The sequence below is a fragment of the Pan paniscus genome, chromosome 11 (assembly GCF_029289425.2).
Source record: "Pan paniscus chromosome 11, NHGRI_mPanPan1-v2.0_pri, whole genome shotgun sequence".
Classification (NCBI taxonomy): Eukaryota; Metazoa; Chordata; class Mammalia; order Primates; family Hominidae; genus Pan; species Pan paniscus.
The window spans coordinates 106,389,246-106,412,403 of record NC_073260.2 but is presented as its reverse complement, the minus strand read 5'-3'; the positions used below and the strand labels follow the sequence as shown (position 1 = coordinate 106,412,403).

Here is a 23,158-nt window from a genome sequence, read left to right as displayed (position 1 = left end):
TCTATTAAGGCTATGGGATACACTTTGCATGTCTTAATAGTATATACATCTTTTTTTTTCTTTCTTTCTTTCTTTTTTTGAGACCAAGTGTCCCTCTTGCTCAGGCTGGAGTGCAGTGGCGCGATCTTGGCTTACTGCAACCTCTGCCTCCTGGTTCAAGCGATTACTCTGCCTCAGCTTCCTGGGTAGCTGGGATTACAGATGCCCACCATCAAACCTGGCTAATTTTTGTGTTTTTAGTAGAGACAGGGTTTCACCTTGTTGGCCAGGCTGGTCTCGAGCTCCTGACCTCATGTGATCCTTCCTCCTCGCCCTTCCAAAGTGCTGGGATTACAGGCACGAGCCACCACACCTGGCCCTAATAGTGTATATCTCTTTATGGCTAAACTTACACATATGTAAAATTGGCTATTTAAATTTTCCTCCTATTTCAGTGCCCCTTACATTCTTCCTACCATTTTCCTATTCCCCAGGTGTTCCCCATTATTTACCTTCTATTTTGGTTGGATTAAAACAAATTTTTGCAAAGATACTAGCTTTTTAGAAGCAGAGAATTTTAAAACTTTATGTTAAATGAGATAATTAAGACTTGTAGGAATGACAGAGTGGCCCAAAGTCACCCAGCTCAGAGGGGTCCATGTACTCCAGTAGCTTTCATTCAGGTGAGTACTCCTGCCAAGACACCTGGCCGAGGATAACACTCTGTTTCTAAACAGTGGGACTATGATGGAGTTACAGCAAAATGAACTCTGTCTCAGCATGATAAAGATATTTTCCTTCAGATCTTTGGAGCTGTCAGGTCAGCAGGCTGCCTCATAAAGATGCAAATGCATAGATAATAGAAGTGTCCAAACAGAGATTGTGGGAGCTGCTGTGAGAGCTGGAGTGAGGAGATGGCCTCATTCTAGTTAAGGGTCTACAACAATGATATCAATGTTATTTAGGTATAACCTGATCATTCTGACAGCTAAAGAGGTGAAACAACTCTTAGTGGCATTTATATGTTAAAAGTAGACTGTTGAAGATAGAAAACTTTAAAAGCTCAAAGAAAGAGACCATAAAGGTATATTAGTAACAAAAGAGTTGAGCGTTCTTGAACAATACCCCATAGGTATTCAATGTTATGCACAATTGCTGTGACCATTTGTTTTCGGTTCTTTGAGGACCATGCAGGAGCTTATTTGGTAACTATTTGACAGGTTCTACATCTGCTGATCCTCAGTTTCCTGCGTTCTAAGTGACTCACATTAATAACTCCTAGTGCTTTACAAACTTGAGGGAATGTTAATCATCATGTTAGTTTTATTAATCCGTTAATAACTGCATATAACCTACAATGATCCTTTCACTCTACCAATTTTAAAATTGCATGATTATGGTGCTGGAAAAATTGGATATTCGAAACATGCAACAAAATGAACCCAGACACAGACCTCATATCTTTCATAAACATTAGCTCAAAAGTGGATTATAGACCTAAGTGTAAAATGCAAACCTATGAAATTCCTTGACTATAATATATGAGAAAACCTTGAGTTTGGTGATGAGTTTTAGATGTTAATATAATACCAAAAGCATGATCCATGAAAGAAAATTTATAAGCTAAACATTATCTAATTAAAATCTTTTTCTCTGTGAAAGACAGTTACAAGAATAAAAAGACAAGCCCATAGAATGGGAGAAAATGTTTGCAGACTAAATATCTCATAAATGACTTGCGTTTAAGATAAACAAAGAGCTCTTAAAACTCAACAGTAAGAAAACAGGCAAAAACTTGAATAGACACTGCATCAAAGAGAATACACAGATGGAAAAATAACCATATGAACAGATGTTCAACATAATCTATCACTAGGAAAATGCAAATTAAAACCAAGGAGATACTACACACCTATTAGAATGACTAAAATCCAAAAACTAGTCAATATTAATTGTTGAGAAGGATACAAAGCAACACATTCTCATTCATTGCTAGTGGGAATCGAAAATACACCAAGTTTGAAAGATTGTTTGGCAGTTTCTTAGAAAGCTCAACATAGTCTTACCATATTTACATACCATAGTTACTGTATGATCCAGCAATCACATTTTTAGGTATTTACTCAACCAATTTGAAAATTTATGTCCACACAAAAACCTGCAGTCAGATATTTATGGCAGCTTTATTTATAGTGATCAAAAATCGCAAGAAACCAAAATATCCTTCAATAGGTGAATGAAATACTATTCAGCAATAAAGAGGTATGAGCTATCAAGCCATGCAAAGATATTGATGAATCTTAAATACATATTGCTGAGAAAAAGAAGCTAGCCTGAAAAAGCTACATAGTATATGATTCTGATTTTATGACATTTTGGGAAAGGCAAAACTGGATAGATCAATGGTTGCTAGAGGTTTTGAGGGAGGGAACAGGGTTGAATAGGTAAAACACAGGAGACTTTTTAGAGTGGTGAAATTATTATGTATAATATGGTAATGGCAGATACATTATACTAAGCAACACTTTTTTGTTAGCACAGGCTATCTGCAAGGCATATGCTCAAACAATATTTGGTGAACATGTGGTCTTCAGTGAATGTGGTAGTGTGCCCTTATAAAGAACACACAGGATTCAAGGGTTTAGGAGATTTTCATTTATAGTCTCTATATACTTCTGTATTATTGAAAAATATTACAAGAATGCATTTAAATATTATACATGTTAAAGCATGAAATTTATTGTGTAGAATTTTATGGTGATTTAGTGCATTGCAAAGCAAATTCATTCTGTCCCACATTTCTAAGTGGCTAACACCTTTCTATTTCTCTTTCTCCTTTTAGACTCTATCTCTTTGAAGGCATGGATCTTACCATTGAATTACTTACAGGTTTTAGCATAGTTGTTTAAATATATTTAGGCACTCAAGAATATTTAATATAATAGTATCCCTTAATTTCTAAGAAAACACAGTCCCGTATTCAAATTCCAATTCTACCATTGGTCAGGGTACGTAACCTCTGAAACTTAGTTTGACCAAGTATAAAATATAAATAATAATACTGAATTCATTTTGCTGATTTGTGAGGATTTGATTCTAGCTATAGAAAACCTAGACTAATTTTTGATATAAGTTAGGAATGTAATAAATGGTTTTAAAGAAAGTGATGGCTATAGATGGATAGAAATAGTATAATATTTTAGTTAATCAGGAAAAAAGGTGGCTTAGCAACCAGAGTAAGAAAGATGTTGGTAGGTGGTATGGGGACAAGATGGGAATGGCTCACCACTTAGCACCTATTGGACACAGTCTTGGTTTCCATCAGCTCATTCACTGCTTGGAACCAACTTGCAGCATCTATTTGCATTATTGCAGAATGGGTATAATTTGGGGGTATTCCCTCTTCCTATCTGCTCTTTACACTGGTAAGGCTACCCAAGAAGCAGATGTGCTTGATTTCTTATAAGTCTCATTTTCACTGCCATCAACTAAGCAGAACAGGACTTTCCATAGAGTCTTGCACACAGAATGGAGGCTCAATTGTTATTTTTTGGCTGACCTATTCTTTTGTCCCAAAAGACCAAAGCAACTGTAGAAACTGTTATCTAGAGGCTGTTCCATTCCATTGATTGAGCTTCAGGGATCCACATAAGTAGGCATGAAAATGAACATAGGTGGTTTACAGTTCAGAGCACATCATTATATTTTGCAAGAACAGTGTATTCCACTATTCTCTACAGTTGCACAGCATGAAGCTTTTATCTCCATATTGGAGATACCAGCTTCTCTTTGGCATTTTAGGAAGTTTTTACCTGCCATTATCTCTTCTACTAGACTGTAAGACCATGGAAAAAAGAGACCATATTTATTTTTGTGTTCAACACCTCCAGCACCTGACACAGCTCTTATAATGTAGTAGAAGCTACATAAATATTTGTTGAAATGACCAAATCTGCTTCATCGATGTAAAGAATATTTTAAAACCCTAGAAACATAGTAATGTGTCTACAACAAAAACCTGACAAACTTTTAGATTTTAAAAAATAGAGTTTTGGTAGAGAAGGGAGTGGGCTTTTTGGAACTGAAGGGAAAAAAGCTCACATTTTTTCATGTCTACATAGTATAAACAAATGGAACATCCTATTTTCAGTTTGAGTTTGAAAAAGAATGTTTGTTTAACATTCAGTCACCTACACTTCAGTGACAGCCAAAAAAAAAAAAAAAAACATGGATGATTAACAGGGTAGAGGAATTTATTTGGTAACTTTAAAACAGAAATGTCTCTTAAAAAGTCAAGATCAGATACTAAAGTCAAGTCAAATGGGAATCGGCACAAATATAATTAAAATTTGCAACCTCTATGAAGAGTGAGTAAAATGTTAGAAGCATCCATGAATTCTAGAAAGGACAAGAACGAGCAAATTACAAAGTTCTACAGAAACTTACCTATAATAAATAAAGAATTTTTTATTTTATTTTTCCACTTCTCCCAGGATATTGATAACAGTTGATGATTAGGTTCCAGGCAATGAAGCTATAAAAATTAATAAGCAGGACCTTCAAATGACTCATTAGCTAATCCTTCATTATCCATTTTTTAATGGGTGACACATTTAACACATTTGGTAATATACTCAGGGGCACATTTAAACAAAAAGAGTTTGGTGAAGCAATTTGAAAAACATGTAAATATTTTTATTAGTGTTAAATTTGCCTAGATTCTAGTTGATTAAATATAAGATAGGCTCTAACTCTATATGTAATACATGTTTACACTTTAGACTCTTTCCTTATCTATTCCCACTTTAGTGTTTTTGTTTTAACCTCTAAAAGGAAAAATCTTCTAGACTTATCTCATTAAAATTTTGTTTTATGATTATTTGCCAGCAGGTTCTCCAATAGAAAGTGTTTATGGAAAACTGGGAATTTTTAAGTGGCTTATGCTGTAGAGGAATAGATTATTGCTTCCCCAAACTTTGGAGAGTAGCTCCTCTGAGCCAGGATACTCTGCTAGGGCTAGAAACTGGGAGATGAACCAGACCCTTCTTAATGAGCTCATCATCTGGCAAGGAGTCAGACTTACCGAGATAATGTTGAGTAAATATAAACCGATAGAGTTATAGGTGGGCACGCAAGTCAGATGGAACTGAAAATGTAAAGCCATAGAGGAGCAGATGATCATGGTGGGTTCAGAAGGCCAGAAGCCATCCAATGTTGCTAAAGCATTAAGAGCAAAGAAGGAAAAATGGTTGGAGACGAGTCTATAGGGATAAATGGAGACCCAACAGAAAAGGCTTTGGGGGCCTTTAAAAGGAGGTTAAGTTTACAATCTAGATAATTGTACAAAAGTGGTACAGTTTAATACCACTTGCTACTACAGTGGTTTCTGGAGCACAACATCACATCACCAGGGAGTGTGTTAGAAAAGCATCATCTCAGGCCCTAACCCAGACCTCCTGAGTGAGAACTGATAATATAATGAGATTCCCCATTGACATATGTACATCAAAATCTGAGAAACACTGCATGTAGAAGTGAAGAGATGACACATGTCATGCCAGAGAGATGTGATTGGCATTGTTTTTTAGAAAGCTCACTCAAGCAACAATGTGTTGGACTGAAGAAAGGATAAGATTAGAAACAGAGAGACTATCGAGAAGAATGCTATAGTTGTCCAGGAGGGGGCTGACCAAACCTGCAGATGGAGCAGTCAAGTAGAAAAGATATTCAGGAGGCAGCAGGGCTAGGATATAGCAATTAATTTAATGTAGAGGGAAAAGAAAAGACAGATTATAGGCAGACTTACAGTTTCTGGCTTGGATTACCTGGGAGGATGTGGTACCAGTATGGACAGAGTTTGTAGAAGCAAGAACACATTTGGAAAGGCTGGACAAGAAATAAATTCAATTTGAATTATTCAGTTAGAGGTTCCTGGGAGACATTTGTTTAATAATGCTTAATAGGCAATTGGGGATATAGGTGTCTGGAATTTGAAATAAAGGTACCTATATTTGAAAGTTGTCATTGTATCAGTGCTGTCTGTTTCCACGGTTATGAAAAAGATTTCCAGGAATAATTGGTAGAATAAGATACTAGTGGTATAACAATGGAGCACCAGAGAACAACAGCCTTTAAAGGATGGGCAGGGGAATACCAAACTATGGGGAAGATGGAAGACAGTCTGAAGGGTATGGTGTCATGGAAAGGAAAGAAGACAGTTTCAAGCAAAAGGGATGACCTACTAGGTCACAATTCATGCAGGTGGAATGAAGACTGGAAAATGCCTATTAGATTTGGTATCTAGGAAGATATTGATAATTTTAGCCAGGGAAATTTTAGTTGGATGATGACATCAAAAGTCAGAGTTTCTGTTTGCTGAGTTTGTGGAGTCATGAAGTATAGTGAAGACTTCTTTCTAGAAACATGGCTGTGAAAGGAAGGAAAACCTTTGGCTAGTAGGAACAGGAACACAATGTGGAGAAGAGGCTTGCTCTCGCTCTCTCTGTCTTAAATATGAAGATATGAAGAGATGAGCATAGAGAAAAGAATCAATGGGAGGGAAAGAGTGACAATATAGAGGAGGGGGGAGAGTAATAAATAATGGAATGAGATCCCTTTGGGGACAGCAGTGGATGGAATTCAGAGTGCAGATGGAAGAGATTTGCCTTAATCAGCAAGAAAGACAAGTTAACCCATGAGAGACTGAAGGAAGCATGGTTCAGGGGCACGGAAGTTTGGGGAGGCAGTGATTTTAGGGTATTCAAATCTAAAGGACTTAATTTTTTTTTCTGTGAAATAGGAGACAATGACATATGCATAGAAGGAAAGGAGGGGGCTAGTAGAAATGGGATCCCCAGGGGAGAATGAAGAAAGAAGCTAACCGGAAAGTGCAGTGGATGTGGGCAACATTTAAAACCATTCAACTCAGATTCTTGATTCTGGAAATTGTGTTATGGTGGCTTCTGTGTTACCTAGTCCATCTATTTAATGAATACATAGATCCAAATGTGTTTGAGTTATCCATCATCTGTGACCTTAATGCATGGTCAAAGAGGCTGTTATTTAGATGCCTAAAAACTAGACAGTCCTCCAAAGATGCTAAGAGCAAACAAAAAACCTTTACACAACTGTAATGTGGGGGGAGTAAATGTCACCACCAATTGCTGAACATCTATTCTATATCTACTATTATAGAGGATGTGGGAAGTAACCATGGAAATACTAGCAATAATTTTAGCTAATTCACAGTTTCTCAGAGTTGGAAAGACTCTCAGAATTCCTCTAAATTTTTTCTTCAGCTCCTGTGTGAATGCCTCTGGTGCCAAGGTTTTCATTACCTACTAAGTAGCCAATGTTCAATATACTGTATTTGATTATTTGAAGTGGTTTTTTTTTTTAATCAAGATAAGGGGCTGAATTCCACTTTGATGAACTAGATGTGCCAAATTTATTTTCATTGTATTCAACAAATACAGTAGACATCCTAAGTTTAAGATACTTGTTCTTGGACTTGCAGCATTATCAGTAGGTTAGGGCCCCTGGCCTTGGTATCTTTATAACATAGTAAGAAAGGTAAGATGAATTCCCAAATGGCCACAAGACACATGGCCCAAAACACATGTGGCCCAAAACACAAAAGGCCCAAAACACATGCCATCAGATAAATAATAATATGCTGTGCTTTTTTTGTTTAAAAATGAGGTGCCAGGAGTCGTATCTCAATAAATTATGACATAAATGTCCCATATCCCCTTGCCAGTCTTGTTTACATTGGAATGTCCACACACTTTGTCAGCCAAGTGAGTCAGTCAAGGTGGAAATACTAATTCGTTTGAGTGGACATGCTCTACTAGCTCATACTGTAAAAAGAAATCCCTGGTATATATTACCAAACTCTGTATAGCATTTTATAGTTTACAAATCACTTTTCATAATTATCACCACTATTCTGTAAGATAAGTATTATTGTTCTTCCTCATTTACACATGAAGGACCTAAGATTCAGTTTCAGTAATTTATTCAAAGCACACAGCAGAGAGGTGGTAAACCAGGACTTCCATGCAGGTCCTGTGACTCCAGATCTTGCTACAAGAGCAGGACCTCTGTGGATTCTGTGGAGGGGAGATTATAGGTGCTTGGAGGATGCGTAGAAACAGCAGCCTTTAAGGACTGATGAGATTTTAGTAGAAGGAGATAGGAGGGATGGCATTCCAGGCACAGGGCACTGCAAAGTTCAGTATATGAATGCAGGAAATATAGAACATGCCACATAAGAGCCATGGTTCCATGCATGGGTTTGGGAATCATCTGCCTAAAAGAGATGGCTGACTCACTGAGAGCTTAAAAGAATTGCAGGGCGAGAAACAATAGAAGAAAAGATGCCCGTTGACAGAGTCCTGGGATCATCTATGGTTAGTTTGTTGGGTTGGAGGCCCAGGAGGACCCCCCCAATGAGAAACCAAAGGAATGGCCAGTGAGTTAGCATCATTCTCAGTTACCACAGAAAACAAGGGGGAGAGATTTTCAAGAAGGAGGATATGATCATAAGAGGGTGATGACTGAGGGCCAGTGGGTGGAAGACGAGCCTTGGTGAGCTTGGAGAGAGTGGAGTAGTGATGACAGAAGTCAGAATGTAAACAGCAAGAATGCAAAAAAAAAGAAATCAAGGTAGTGGGCAGGACAGAGGCCAGTAAATCGACACTGTCTTAGAAGTACTTGAAGACAGCTCTCACATATTCTCATTTCTCCCCTTCTTAGGCAAAATGCCCTTGATTAATCCCACGGATTGTCAAATGCTTTCCAGATAACAATGATCATGTTTTCTTTCTTTATAAATTGTTGGTTTGGCCAATGTCCTTCTTAAAGTTTGGCATCTAGAAATTAACTCCCTACCAGTGTTTATGATCTCTTCAGCATGAAGTAGAAAAAAAGCCGTCATATATTTTGTTTCCTACACTGTACTTTTAATAGCAGCTCACATTTATATTAGCCACATTTCACTGTTGATTCATTGAGCTTGCAGTCAGCTATGATCCACGTCATCCACATCCTATACTTGCCAACTCTTTGAAGAGACAACCCAAACCGGGGATAGAGACACCAGAGCCATGGAGTGGAAAGGACATGACTGGCATCAAGAAATCTACATTTTAATCTATACTCTGACCCTTATTAGATAAATGCTCTTGGGAAAGTCGATCTACTTCTCTCTGGGCTCCAGAAGGAGCTAGATTAGATGACTTCTAAGCCTCTAATTCTAAAATTTATAAAATTAATAACTGATTTTTTAAAAAGCCTTCATTAATTTACCACTCATATATTTATAGAACTCAATTCTGTACCAGGCACTGCTAGGCTTTCAAAATAGAGTGGTGAGCATGATAGCAGTAGTCCTAATCCGTGGAGCTTAAAGCCTCATGGTCACATTTTGAGGCTGAAAGGTACTTGGTTCAATGCAGGGAAGAATGGGTGAGGACTGAAGCCCCTGACAGTGCCCTGAACTCATTTCTTCCAAAGGATGTGTGAAAGGCAGTGACTTTGATGACTTGTAAAATGCAGAATGAGGAATAAAGTCATTATGCTTAGAATTACATGAAGAAGTAATCACTTTATGTCATTTCACAGCTACCAAAACATGTATAGAATAACACAGTAAGCAAGAGAATAGTAAAGTATGATACTAAAATTTTTCCAGCCACCTAGTGCTTACAGAAAGCCATAGGCACTTATATTGAGGAAGGAGATGTGAAGAATGACACCATCCATTAAGATGGAAATATCATTACACGGCTTTAATGTTTTCTACCCTAAAGGCAAAAGTAGTGAGGCATACAGGGAAATTCTGGCAGCAGGTAATTTTGAGATTTATAGCATCAGACACAAAATCACAGGGGCCTGCTAAAAGACTGTTATTCTTCCTCGGTGTCAGCTGAAGATCAGCACCTATCATGATCTTAAAATCCCATTTTTCAACAAATATGGATAACCTAGAAAGAAAAGCACCCCTTTTTTGTGCTTCTGAAAGCAAACGTGGGTTATGAAGATGAATTTTTCCTTTCCCACTTCAACATATGCTACCATGGTGTTCCATTGACCTATTGTTATGTAATAAACCAACCCAAACGTAGTGGTTTAAAACAATATTATCATTATGTCCCATAATTTATGGGTTGACTGAGTTCATCTGAATGATTCTTCTGCTCCTTGTGCATCCACTGGGGCTGCACTCTTTGGAGAGCTTAGTTGGAATAGAATGTTCAGGATGGTTCAGTCATGTATCTGGTGGTTCCGTAGGCACAGCTAGAGGCTGGGTTCAGCTGGGACACTGGAACATCTGAGTCTCTGTGAACAGTTTTAGGACATTTCCTATTCCACCCAGCCTCTCCACTTGGCTGCTTCATGTGTACACATATGTGCCTGTGCAGTGCTTTCCTGTCCATATGAAGATTATGCTTCCTTAACAGGAACAACATACCGACGAGGATGACTAGACAGCAAAAAAGGAAAAGTTAAACTAAAAAAAAAGGCCGCTGTGACCTATTCACCCTCCACTTCCCGTCTCAGAATCTAAACGTGGTCACCTTCGAGTAGAGAGGCCCGCCCGCCCACCGTGGGCAGTGCCACCCGCAGATGACACGCGCTCTCCACCACCCAACCCAAACCATGAGAATTTGCAACAGGGGAGGAAAAAAGAACCAAAACTTCCAAGGCCCTGCTTTTTTTCTTAAAAGTACTTTAAAAAGGAAATTTGTTTATATTTTTTATTTACATTTTATATTTTTGTACATATTGTTAGGGTCAGCCATTTTTAATGATCTCGGATGACCAAACCGGCCTTCGGAGCGTTCTCTGTCCTACTTCTGACTTTACTTGTGGTGTGACCATGTTCATTATAATCTCAAAGGAGAAAAAAAACCTTGTAAAAAAAGCAAAAATGACAACAGAAAAACAATCTTATTCCGAGCATTCCAGTAACTTTTTTGCGTATGTACTTAGCTGTACTATAAGTAGTTGGTTTGTATGAGATGGTTAAAAAGGCCAAAGATAAAAGGTTTCTTTTTTTTCCTTTTTTGTCTATGAAGTTGCTGTTTATTTTTTTTGGCCCGTTTGTTGTATGTGTGAAACAATGTTGTCCAACAATAAACAGGAATTTTATTTTGCTGAGTTGTTCTAAAAAAAAAAAAAAAGGAACAACATATTATTAATATAAACAAATGACAAAATAGTAATACATAAATATATTCAGCAGTCTGATTCTCTTCCCCCAAGGAATACATGGACTGAATTTCAAAAATAACTTAGGACTTGAGAGACAAAAACAATTTTTTTGAAGAACTAGCTGCCATTTGTGTGAAGTACATCAAGAATGACAGAAATGGGTGGGAAGAAAAGAGTGGACATTGAAGAATGCTTGCTATGCATTAAGTAGAAACCTTCCCCTTTCTTAGGCATTTTCTTGAGATACTGAGTAAATATTTGAAATTCTTTAAGTTACATATACAATTTAAATACTGATATACATTTCTCCTGATTTTGTGTATTTACATTTTTCAGAGACAAGGCCATGGAGTGTATGGTGAGGGTTGCTGGGGGTTGGTGATGGAGGTGGTGAGTCACAGATATAAGAATTACACTACTTATAATGCCAAAGCACTATCTGTAGAGTTGTGCCTTGAACATTTTGTTTTTGAAGGGGAAATAAATCTGTTTGGGTCCAAATTATTTTCTTCTATTTTGTTTCCTTTGACATACTCACACATACTGATGAGACTTCTAGCCAGTAATAAGAGAAACTTTAAGGTTTGTGAAACAATGTGAGTTAGATTGCCCATGAAATGATTTAATTTACTACTCCGACTTTGTATGAAATTAAATTCATTGCACTAACTGGATATAGTGAGGATCTGAAACACATCTGCCTTTTAGTGCTAGGATGAAGAGGAATGCTAGAATGGTAGTGAACTTGGAGCCAGTCTGGGTGAGGATGATGGAGATAAAGTCAGAGCTGTCTGTCACCCACTAGTTCTGATCATTACTTCAAAACACTGTGGAGCAAGCTTGTCCAACCTGCGACCCATGGGCCTCATGTGGTCCAGGACAGCTTTGAATGTGGCCCAACACAAATTTGTAAACTTTCTTAGAACTATGAGATATTATGTCATTTTTTAATATCATCGGTTATCATTAGTGTTAGTGTATTTTATGTATGCCTCAAGACAATTCTTCTTCCATGTGGCCTAGAGAAGCCAAAAGATTGGACTCCCCTTCTGTAGAGCATTAACTGAGATGTCAGTGCAGAGAGAGAAGAGAGGAGCCCTAACAGAGTTACCATCGTTTCCTTGGCATCATGGAGACTGGGTGGCCTGTTTTGATACAGATAGGGATGGCAAATTGCAAACATTAGGTCTAGTCCAATAGTACTTGGGTCAAAAGAAGAGATGCTATGAGTTTAGGTCCTCCTAGAATTTTGTCCTGCCAAGATAAGATTAGGAATACAAGAGATTTACTGGGGAAAAAGGTGAGGGGTCAGAGGATGCTGGAAGAGCTATCAGACGGAATGCATGCCTATCTTTTGTGGAGAGAGGGAAGACAGAGGGTTGGAGAGGAAGAGTCTCAGACTGCAGCCTAGTGCTAAGAAAGTTTCTGCCAGACTGGGGAGTCTTTGAGTGGAATCGATCCTCAGAGAGCTCTGCCTTTCTCAAGAATGAACCTGCTGTAGTATCTCTGCTATGCTCAGTCATTGGAACAGCCCTCGGAAATCACGGCCTCAGTGCAAACAACGAGGTGGGTTCAGAATACAACATCTAGGGCCATCTTTTGGTTAAGATAACAGACTCCTCTGTGGCAGGAGATCTGGATGGTTCATCTTTATGGCCATGAAAGGAGCCAATGTAAACTAAGCAGGGGTGAAGAAAGAAGTTCCTTTGCCAATTTATCTTCAACTTGATTTAAAGTATGGGTGGTATCCTGACTTCCAACTCCTAAGCAACTCACTTTAGATAAGCCTAGATAATGATGTTGACCAATATAAACATTTGCCAAGTGTATAACCCAAAAAGGTTGATTTCTACCCCTGCATGTGTATGTAGACATTTTTATGTTCTTCTTCCTATTTTTCATCCTAACATTCTCCTCCAGTTAACTGTTCAACTCTCTGTTTTAATTCTTGGCATCGAATGAGTATTTTACATGTAAGATTTAAAGCACAGACATAAACACATACACACACACACACACATACACACACGCTTTGAAGACCAAGTCTATTTTGCCTTGTCATTAGAAGATGTGATAAAAATGTGCCCATCCACCTAGGACTGGAGTACCCAAGAGTCTAACTCTTATGTTTCATGTGTTCTTTCATTGTCTAAGTGTAGATATGAATCATAGCTGTTATCAGCAATGCTTTCTGAAGCAGAGTGTATTTAGAACTCTTTGGAAACAGAATCCTGTTCCCTTCATGAAAGGAATGGGGTATAATATGTTTTTAAATGTTTGGGGACAATAAGGAAGAAGATAATTGGCTTTATGTTTTGGGAAAGGTGCTGCCTTTCTTATTTGGCTGTTTTATCATCTCATATATGTCAAGGAAGATGTCTCAAAACCCATGTTCTCTCTACCCTACATCTAGGAAGGTGATGTCCCCCTCATCTAAAAAGTCAGCTTGGTGAAGATGGTTGCTGAATGTCTTCTCAGCGTTTTCATTTCAGTGTCTGTGTTCATAACAAGTTAGAGAAATGCCATAGCTTGTTTATAGATCAATCCCACATTATACACAGTGCATGCCTGCTGATAAAATTCCTTTTGCTAGTTTTTCTTTATACACTGCTCTGTGAGAATAAGCTTCTTTACAAAATTGTTTGTGGGATTTACGTTTGATAGTTTTACTAATAGTTTTTAAATTTTGTTTTCTTTTTAGAATCCTGTCTTGTCAAGGTGTAGATATCTATCTACTTTAATGATAAAGTAGGTATGCCTTTAAACATAAGTTTGTTCCCCCCATAAAGGCTATTTTGCTAGGGTAATGGAGTTTCTTTTCATTGACATTCTGGGACAGATCTTTAAATTCAGCTACATCTGGTCACCTTGCCTCAAACCATATTATAGCTGTTTCCCTAAATCAGACCCGAACTAAGCAGGAACATCTGTACCAAGAATTATGAGGCCCAGCTGAACATTCTGGACCAGCATGTTCTATCTCACTTCTTTCAGCTCTAACCTCTTAGCAATTATCTTTACAATCCTTAGAAATGGTGATTAAAGTTGGTAGAAGAACAAACAGAATACTGAAATGTTTTTAAGCTCCAAACACCAGGTATATAAATGTCAATGGGTTAAATATGATTATAAGAATGCTTTTATTAGCCACCCCCACGATCTTCTTGGGGATCGTATTTAGCCTTTCCTTCAGGGAGTATAACACTGCTAATCAGCTTGCAGAGTTGGCAGCCATTAGCTGTGAACACCTGAAGCTACTTCAAGCATCTTTTTCTTCCCCTAGACAAGCCTGATAGAGCAGTATGTATGGATAGGTATATTGTCACTACAGAGTGTCTGTCTAAAAACATTTAGTCACCCACCAACACAGCAACCAAAAATACTTACAGAGGTAAACAGAAGGTTTTCTAAGTGGACCCTTTCAACATTGAAAGCAGTTTATTCAGTGACAATGTCCTCCTGCTCTCTGTATAAATGGCCAGTTCATTGCAGAGCTGGCTAGAGGTTTGGGTGTGTTTGAGTGCATGCAGAAAGGGGTTGTTGATACTCATGTTTGATAAGCTGATTGAGCCTCTTCTGATTGGCAAATATGAGTTTAGAGATATTATAAATATCATTATTTTGGTACATATTCTTATAAACCTCCAGAGTATTCTCCTCCTACGTTGTAATGAGGAAATTTCTTTAGTAGATGTATATGCTCATGATTTTTTTCTAATCCTTTACAATTGAATTACTGTTCAATTATTTCCCTATCTTGCTACAGTTGAATATTCCAACCAGGAATGAGGATTTTTTGGATTAACGGAAAGAGGCCCATTGAGGGTGGATCTGAATCCCATCCCCACCTTGACATTTAACCTCATTAGAATAGTCCTACCAGGAGCAAGCTGTCAAAGTATTAATTCCCTTTCAAAAACAGGGACCCTCGTTTATCACAAGTGAAATTTACTGAAATCTGGTAAACTCAATTTATTACCAAATGGCAGACCATTCAACATCTTTAATAAAGTTGAATAGATCTATTTTCATTTTTATTTAGAATCTATTTATAAAATTTAGGTACAATTTCATTTGGGAGTATGCCCATTTCTGACTTAGGATATCAATATTTTAGTCCTTTGTGTGCATGTCCTTCCAACCAGAAGTTAATTATACTTTCACACTGGGACCAGATTTTCCTTCCTTCTGTTGATCTCTGTGACACTTTAGTTTTCATGATTAGGTAGCAATGACATGGGTGGCAGGACTAGATTTGGGCTCTTCAGATCATGTGAGTTATCATTTCCTCCTAATACTTAGCAGTGGTCCTCAAAACTGGAGCTAGATTGTTTTGGCTCCAATAAATGTTTCTATTCAGCTATTTATCCATTAAACATTTGCATGTTCTACTTGTGCCAAGCAAGAACTCAAAACCTTGACATCAAACATTTCAGTATCCACTGATATTTAAATATAGGTGTACATTCAAATAATACAGTGGCCAGTTACTTATATTGTTTGCATTATTATTCTGATCTACTGAGAGTGTATAGCTTTACTATCTTAATTCTCAGTAAACTATGAATCAAAATACAGGCATAACATATTTTACAGAGTCCTTTTGGTAGGAAAAAAATTTTTAACCGTGTGGTTTTCAGCACTATACTTCCTAAGTAATGTTGAAACCTAAGTTCTACCCATGAGACATGAGCTTGGCTATGATTCAGTTTTCACAGAAAAACTAAATGAAGAAAGAAGAACAATAAACTGATCATTTGAGGGCATGTTTGTATGTTTAAACTTCAGTTATTTCCACAGCTCTTCCTCCTAGCCCAGAAATAAATGGCTGTCTCTCCCAGAGTTGTAAGAACTTTATAGCTACGTGGAATTTCTATTCATAATCAGCTCCCATCATAAGCATTACAATTTTTATAGCAATTATGGCTCTTCTTTAATGATGGCAGAGGTTCCAAAAGACAAACCAGTTGCTCTGTATTTTAACTTTCCAAATTTCAGTCACAGCTCATAGAGTAAACTTGTTAGAAGTAGGAAAATTTGAGGGGAAATTTTTATCTTTTACACCAAACAAGTTAATTGTGAGCTGATGAGTCAGAATACTAATCAGTATTCTCTAGAGCCACTGAAAGTCAGGTCAGTCAAGAGAATGGTTGGTGCCAGGTTATGAACGAAGTGAGTGTGAAATAGAGTATAAAATGTATATTGCAGACATAGTTTGAGTTTCTGACTGCATCCCAAAGCCTAATGCAAAAGATTCTTGTTATTCAGTGACTTTTGTTTTTATTTTTAAACTACCTTTACCTCATTTTCCCTTTAATGAAGTAGAGAATAGAAAGTTATTTGATGACTCCCTAATTTCCTATATTTACCTATGTCCCTCTGAAACATCTCTAGATGATTGATCAATCAGTCCCATTCAAGAGAATTTGTTCTACAACAGCAGATTTCTTCCATGACTTCCTGGATCTAATACAATTCTATTCTGGAAGCTGGTGTTTCTGTATTCCCGGGTTGGTTCTCTAAGGAATGCTTTGGTGTGCCATGAATCAGAAAGAGGGGTCACTCTTTGAAGCGGGAAATCAGATTGCAAGAAGGAGAAGCAATCTTCATCACAGGACACAAATTCTAGGCAGGCTTCATATGTCCTGGAGAACTATCCTTAGGAGTCTGGGAATCCCATGGGACAAGAAGGTGTTCCTTACCCTGTTCCTGCGAGTGAATAATGGGGGTTGAATCCGGAAGAGATTTAAGTTTTTAAGAGATACTCTCTGGCCCCTAATCCTAACATAGCCATTAGCCATACATACAATTTCTCCACTTCTCATGCTTCTGTTTTCTCTCTGCAAAACTAACACCACTGAACCATAAGATGCAAAGGGATGCCAACTTTAATGCATTTTTATTGTACGCTAAGTACCTTAAAACTGCAAGGTGTTTTTTTACATATCAAATGTAAAGTAACCATATTTTCCAGTCCCCAAATTGGGAATCCTGGTCTGAGCATGGGAAATACAATTTTCTTTATTTCTTTTTTTAATTAATTAATTAATTAATTTTTTGAGAAAGGTCTAGTTCTGTTGCCCAGGCCAGAGTGTAGTGGCACAGTCATGGCTCACTCTAGCCTCTGTCTGCCAGCCTCAAGCAATCCTCCCACCTCATCCTCCTGAGTAGCTGGGACTACCTGCACATACCACCATACCTGGCTAAATTTTTTTTTTTTTTTTTTTTTTTTTTTTTTTTAAGAGACAAGGTCTCACTATTTGCCCAGGCTGGTCTGGAATTCCTAAGCTCAAGCATTCCTCGTGCCTCAGCCTCTCAAAGTGCTGGGATTATAGGCATAAGCCACCATGCCTGGCCAGGATTAAATAGAATTTTAAGTTTAGTTCAGAATTTTTGCCTTGATATTACATAAAAGTATTGGGTAAATTGAACATCTTGATATGTATTATGAGACTTATAAAATGTGAGCATTTCTTGGGAAATACAAGCAGGCAGACATTCTTTCTTAAACAAATACACAGTTATAATTAAAAATTAAAGTATAAATAGACAAAATGTTGGCTGTTTATTCTTCATTGTTAGCATTAGTGAGTGTTCAGCCTTTATATTTGATGTCTTACTACCTCTTTTGGAGGATATTTGAGTCATTTTTGTCTATTTAATTGGTTTAGCAAAAGAAACTTCTTTTTGTAGGCGCAGAAGTTTTCACAAAGAAAATGCAACTAAGTTCATTAGGCTTCTTTTCAAATTTTAGCTTTTAAGAATTGGCATCGAATAACTAAAGGTGATCACCATTTTGGATAATAGAATTCAAAATAGCCTTGGATTTTTGAAGAAATGTTTCATAAAATATGGGATTCAACAGGGATCAACATGCATTAGTCCTTTCATAAAACACCAAAATTGGAACATGTCAATTCTGGATTACTGTAAACCCAGTTCTTGATCTTTCTCAAAAAGAGAATTGCATAAGCGCAGCCATTCCTTACCTAGAGCTTGAAGAGCTGTGAGTGGCCCTGAATAACAAGTCCATGAATTTTGAATGCACCCAGCAAGAAGTGGGGAAGGTTTCTGAGCAGGGGAATTACACATGGTCAAGACAGGCTTTGGAGTATATTTAACTGTGGACTGAAGGAATTATTGTCCTTGATAGGGGAAGAACTAACAGAAAATTAATTTTAAACGTAGCAGGAGTAATTTAGGTTAGCCAGAAGGCTACATTTCCATGAATCAGTTTTCGCAAGTTATACCTCTTCTTGTTTAGTATTTGTTAGTTCTTATGAAACTCAATGTAGAAGAAGAAACAAGATAACCTCATTGTGCCCTGCCTTTCAGTGATTGCATTAGTTTTCTATTGCTGCCATAACAAATTACCACAAATTTAAAGGCTTAAAATTGCACAAAAGTATTATCTTACAATTTCTGTAGGTCAGAAGTCTGGCAAGGTATGGTTGGATTCTCTGGTCCATGTATTACTGGGTTTAAATCAAGATATTGGCTGAAGGTAACAGTTCTCATCTAGGACTGGGGTCCTCTTTCAAGCTTCCTTCTCATGCTTCCTACATGCCCCTGCCCCTCCCGTCTTCAAGCCAGCAGTGGCAAGTCGAGTCCTTGTTACACTTTAAATCTCTTTGATGTCCCCCTCCGTCACATCGCTGACTTCCTCTTCTCCCTCAGCCTGGAGAAAGCTTTGTTTTTACATACTCATGTGATTACATTGGGCCTACCTGGATAATCCAGGTTACTAACCCTAATTAGTAATCTTAATTACATCTGCAAAGTCCTTTTGGCCAGGTAAAGCAAGTGTGTGTGACAGCAGAGTGTATAGGTGCTGGGGGCCAAGATTCTTTTTACCACCATCAATCATATTGACTATTCTGTATAACAACAGAATTTTAAGTTTAATTAAGACCTTTTTGTCTTGGTGTCATATGAAAGTATTTGATGGATTGAGCATCTTGATGAGATGCCATTATATATGTTATAGAAGAGTATACCCCTTTCCAAAAGACATAGGGTTTAAAATGACTAATTGATTATGCATTATTTTCAAGAAGGTATAAATTCATATAAACATCCACATATTCATTACTGATATTAGCAATACCATAAAAAGGTATAAAATGCAAAATGTATGAGAGTTAAAAAGACAATGTGATATACTGTGTTCATTATAAATATTATAAATATGATTAAAGAATTTCATGTGCTAGAACCTTAGATTTTTACTTGTTCCTTGGGCAGAATGTGCTTTTGATAATAATAATGGCTGTTATTTACTGAAAGCTTACTATATGAAAGGCATCACACTAAGCGTTTTACATGTTATTTCCTATTTTCTCAACAATGCAACATTGTTATCATTCCTGTTGTACGGTGAGTAAACTGAGGCATAGAGAGGTAGGAGGAGGCCTGGGTGAACTGATTATACCTTGAATGTATAGGAGTTACTTAACAATTTGCCTCTCACCAGAGGTGGCTTGAGTAGCTCAGTAGCCAAATGATAAAATGAAAAGATGAGGGTTTTAGAGTTAGACCTGTATTTGAATGCTGATTTCAACACTTACTGACTTGACAAATTCCTGAAACCCTTTGTGCCTTTAGTTCCCAATTTGTAAAGTGTGGCTGATAACAGACACCTCTTGGGGCTGTCACAAGATAACCTGGGTAAAGAACCTGGAATGTGATAAGCTCTAGATGAAAGTTCTCCAATACCTCCTTCCGGAGCAGCTAAAGTACATCTGGTTCTAAAGCACTTGAATAGCCCAGGAAGTCAGTTCTGGGCTCAGGCCAGGCTTTTCTTATGTGGTAAATATTTAACTGGACATGGGGACCCATCTAGGTGCTGGGATCTATTAGACTAGGGATTGATCCCTGTGGGTCCAAGACACATATGAGTTCAGATCCATGGATAGCCCAATGGGATGAGTCTAGGAGCCTGACCATATTGGACCTGGCCACAGAGATAACCTATAATCACTGGATTTTGAGATTGTACACCCGTCAGTTAAGAGGCACCAACTTAGCAGGGGATGTTCCTGGTATCCATTGGAGGAGCCACATGCCAGAATGTTCTAGTGGTTCTCACATTAATGTGTATTTGCGTGCATTGTTTTTGATTGCTCTAATCAGCCTTGAAATGAATCCAAGAGCTTTCTGCAACTAATCGCACAGTGCCCAATCCCTCCAGACTCTGTCTGAAGGCTTAATTCAGCTACCTTATCTCTCTAGGTATGCGGAGACCAAAGCCAAGGGGCTGTTTTCCTGCGGGAATTTACACTGATTCGAAGAGAGAGCCTCCATGAAGATTTCCTGTCTGACCTCTTGAATAGTCACAAAACTGAAGACTCGGTACAGTGTCGCTTCTTCTACTTATTCACAGAAAACATTGAGGTTCAATGGCTGATTCTGACTTGTGGCGGTGGTTTTTAGCAAATCTGAAGAGGTTTGGATGGTATTTTCTCACATCTGTGAGAGGAGGGGGAGGCAAAGTGTAGGGCAGTGGACAGACTGTATAGGGCAACTTTCTGACTTTTCCTGGGTCTGGCAAGATTTAAACATTTTACTCAAGCGTTAAAGTTTGTTTGGGGCAGCATGTGGAGGATTCACATTAAGACACTGATGTTTTGCCAGCGAGTCTGAACATGAAATGGTAATAATTTAAATGAGTGAAGGAAAAAGGAGATTTATATGTAAAGCCCAGATTGTTTTACGGGTCAGTGGAAATTCCACTATCTTCCAATCCTGGCTTCTTTGTAGATATTCTTACTTCAAAGTGCTAGTGATATTTGTTTTATGAAAGTTTGTTTCTCTGGTGGTGGTTTTAGGGAAAAAAACTCTAGAAAATGAGCTCTCAAATGAAAACAATAGTACAGTTGACTGGAGATGTCAAGATTACAGGCCTTTTTCTGCTTGCAAATCAAACTGTGATTTGTAATTTGGACTTCTTTGTGAGGATTGGACAGACAACTTGTGAAAGTTCTAAATGTGGTTCTGTATAGTGATGACCTTAGGCTCAGAAGTATTCATATTAGAATTAGAGGATGCCGTATATACAAGCTAGTGGGTTTCTTATCCAACATAAAAGGGTAGGATCGCAGAAAATAACATCTTAGAATATCCCCAAAACAAACATACAAGTGACTTTATTTCTACCTTCTGTACCCTACCTCTTGACTGCCCTCTCTCAAGAGTGTATCTTTTGCATATTGTGTCACATGCGTTTCTTTCAGACAGAGTAAATTGGCTCTCTTCATTGCCATTCAGAAGGCACTTCTTATTGTTTTTGTCATTTACATTTTTTTCGTGGTGAGCATTCACATCTTTCTCAAAGCATATGGCCCAGTGTGAGCAAGAATGGTGGTGGAGGCTCCCAATGGTGCTATAATACATTTTCATATCGTTCATATATTGGTTTTTTTTTCTCAGTAAGCCTGAATATGCAGAGCCTACCTTTTAAATTTTCTATGTTTGTTTACAGCTTTCTTTGTGATCTACTGTGGACCTACACATTGTCACCTAACTTTTATTTTTCCTTCTTATGAAAAATGTCTTGCAATTATATCTTAATTTTGTCCCATTTGCTGTTATGCGAAATCTGAAATATTTTAGCTCATATCGAGTTGGGTTTATGCAAAGTCCTGGCAAGTGCTGCTATATAGATCCTACATGAAAACTTCATAAAGAAGTCTAATTATTATATCATTTATGCCATAAAGGAAATTGAATAATATGATCTAATTATGGACTTAATGGAATTGTCACAGTAGTTCCACTGAAACCAATTTTTGTCACTTGGTAAGCATCGAACGGTGTCATAAACATTATTATTACTACCTAATATTACATTGATTTCCATTAAAATGAAAACTGTCCAAGCTGTTGAATTTCCTCAAAGGTAATTTATAATTACCTTTTAATAATTATAATTAGCTTACTCATAGTAATTGAGTGGGTGGAGGCATTTTACCTGTTTTACCTAAAAGAGAAATTACCTACCAACACAAGTAGTCACTCCACAAAGCTGGAGTTTTACAAGAAAAAGAGGGGAAAAAAAGAAAAGTTCAAAGTTTCTCAACTACCAGAAGCTACTTCAGTCTCCCAATAAGTGTGTGAAATTCTAACAATTTCTGTGGGAGGTGTGTCTCCATACGTGAGAGCTTCATTTGGCCCACAGATAGAAAACTTTGAAAGTGTAACTTTATTTCCTAAATCAACATTAGAAGATGAATCGCCGTAATCTCCGTTTGTCAAGGGGAAGAGTTCAAACATGAGTTGCTACTCGTATTAGTAACCAGAAAGGTGGAATTCCCTTTCTTGCCCCTTATTTATGAGTTTCTGTCTTATTGGGAGGAGGCTCTTCAGCAGAATGGGAGAATCAACAAGAAACCTTCCTGGTATAGGTCACAAGAATCACTTGACAAAAGCAAGTCGGTGAGAGATGAAAAAGGTTGAGCAGCATACTCTGTACAAACCTGTTTGATTTTAAGTATGTCTTCCCTCGTATCCCAAAGACATTTATGCACACGTTTCACCTGCCCTACCAGATTAGCAGCTCTGCTCCTTGAAGACAGGACCTCTGTTGATTCTCAGGTCCCTAGGATTTAGCCCAGCACTTGCTTGTGATAAATGCTCATTTGTGTTGAGGGTTTAATCACAAATGAATAGAGAATAGTCGTGGTGAGAAAACCCACCATGCCTATCCTCTATTGCCTTGTTGTTAACATTTTATATTGAAAACACTGAGAACTCCATCACGGAATATGCATGAAAAGGGCCTTATAAATGTGAACATCCTTCTAAATGCAAAGCATTCTTCTTAAAATGATATGAATGACTTCAGTTTTTAATGAGGTGATAGAAAAATATTTGGGATTATCTGTCACGACGTCTCTTCAAGCCAGTATATAGGTTTATCATAAGTAATGTAAATTCAGGGATGTTTGCCAACTGGAAATTGATA

The 23,158-nt window shown here is 37.7% G+C and overlaps 1 protein-coding gene across 1 annotated transcript in view; it reads left to right on the top strand.

The window, feature by feature from the left end:
* The window catches only part of ADAMTSL1 (ADAMTS like 1), a 1,021,291-nt gene that overhangs the window by 240,777 nt on the left and 757,356 nt on the right, over window positions 1–23,158 (top strand). The window contains exon 2 of the mRNA XM_034967210.2: window positions 20,428–20,547. Within this exon, the coding sequence (XP_034823101.1) occupies window positions 20,428–20,547 (120 nt within the window). The remainder of the gene's footprint in view (window positions 1–20,427; window positions 20,548–23,158) is intronic.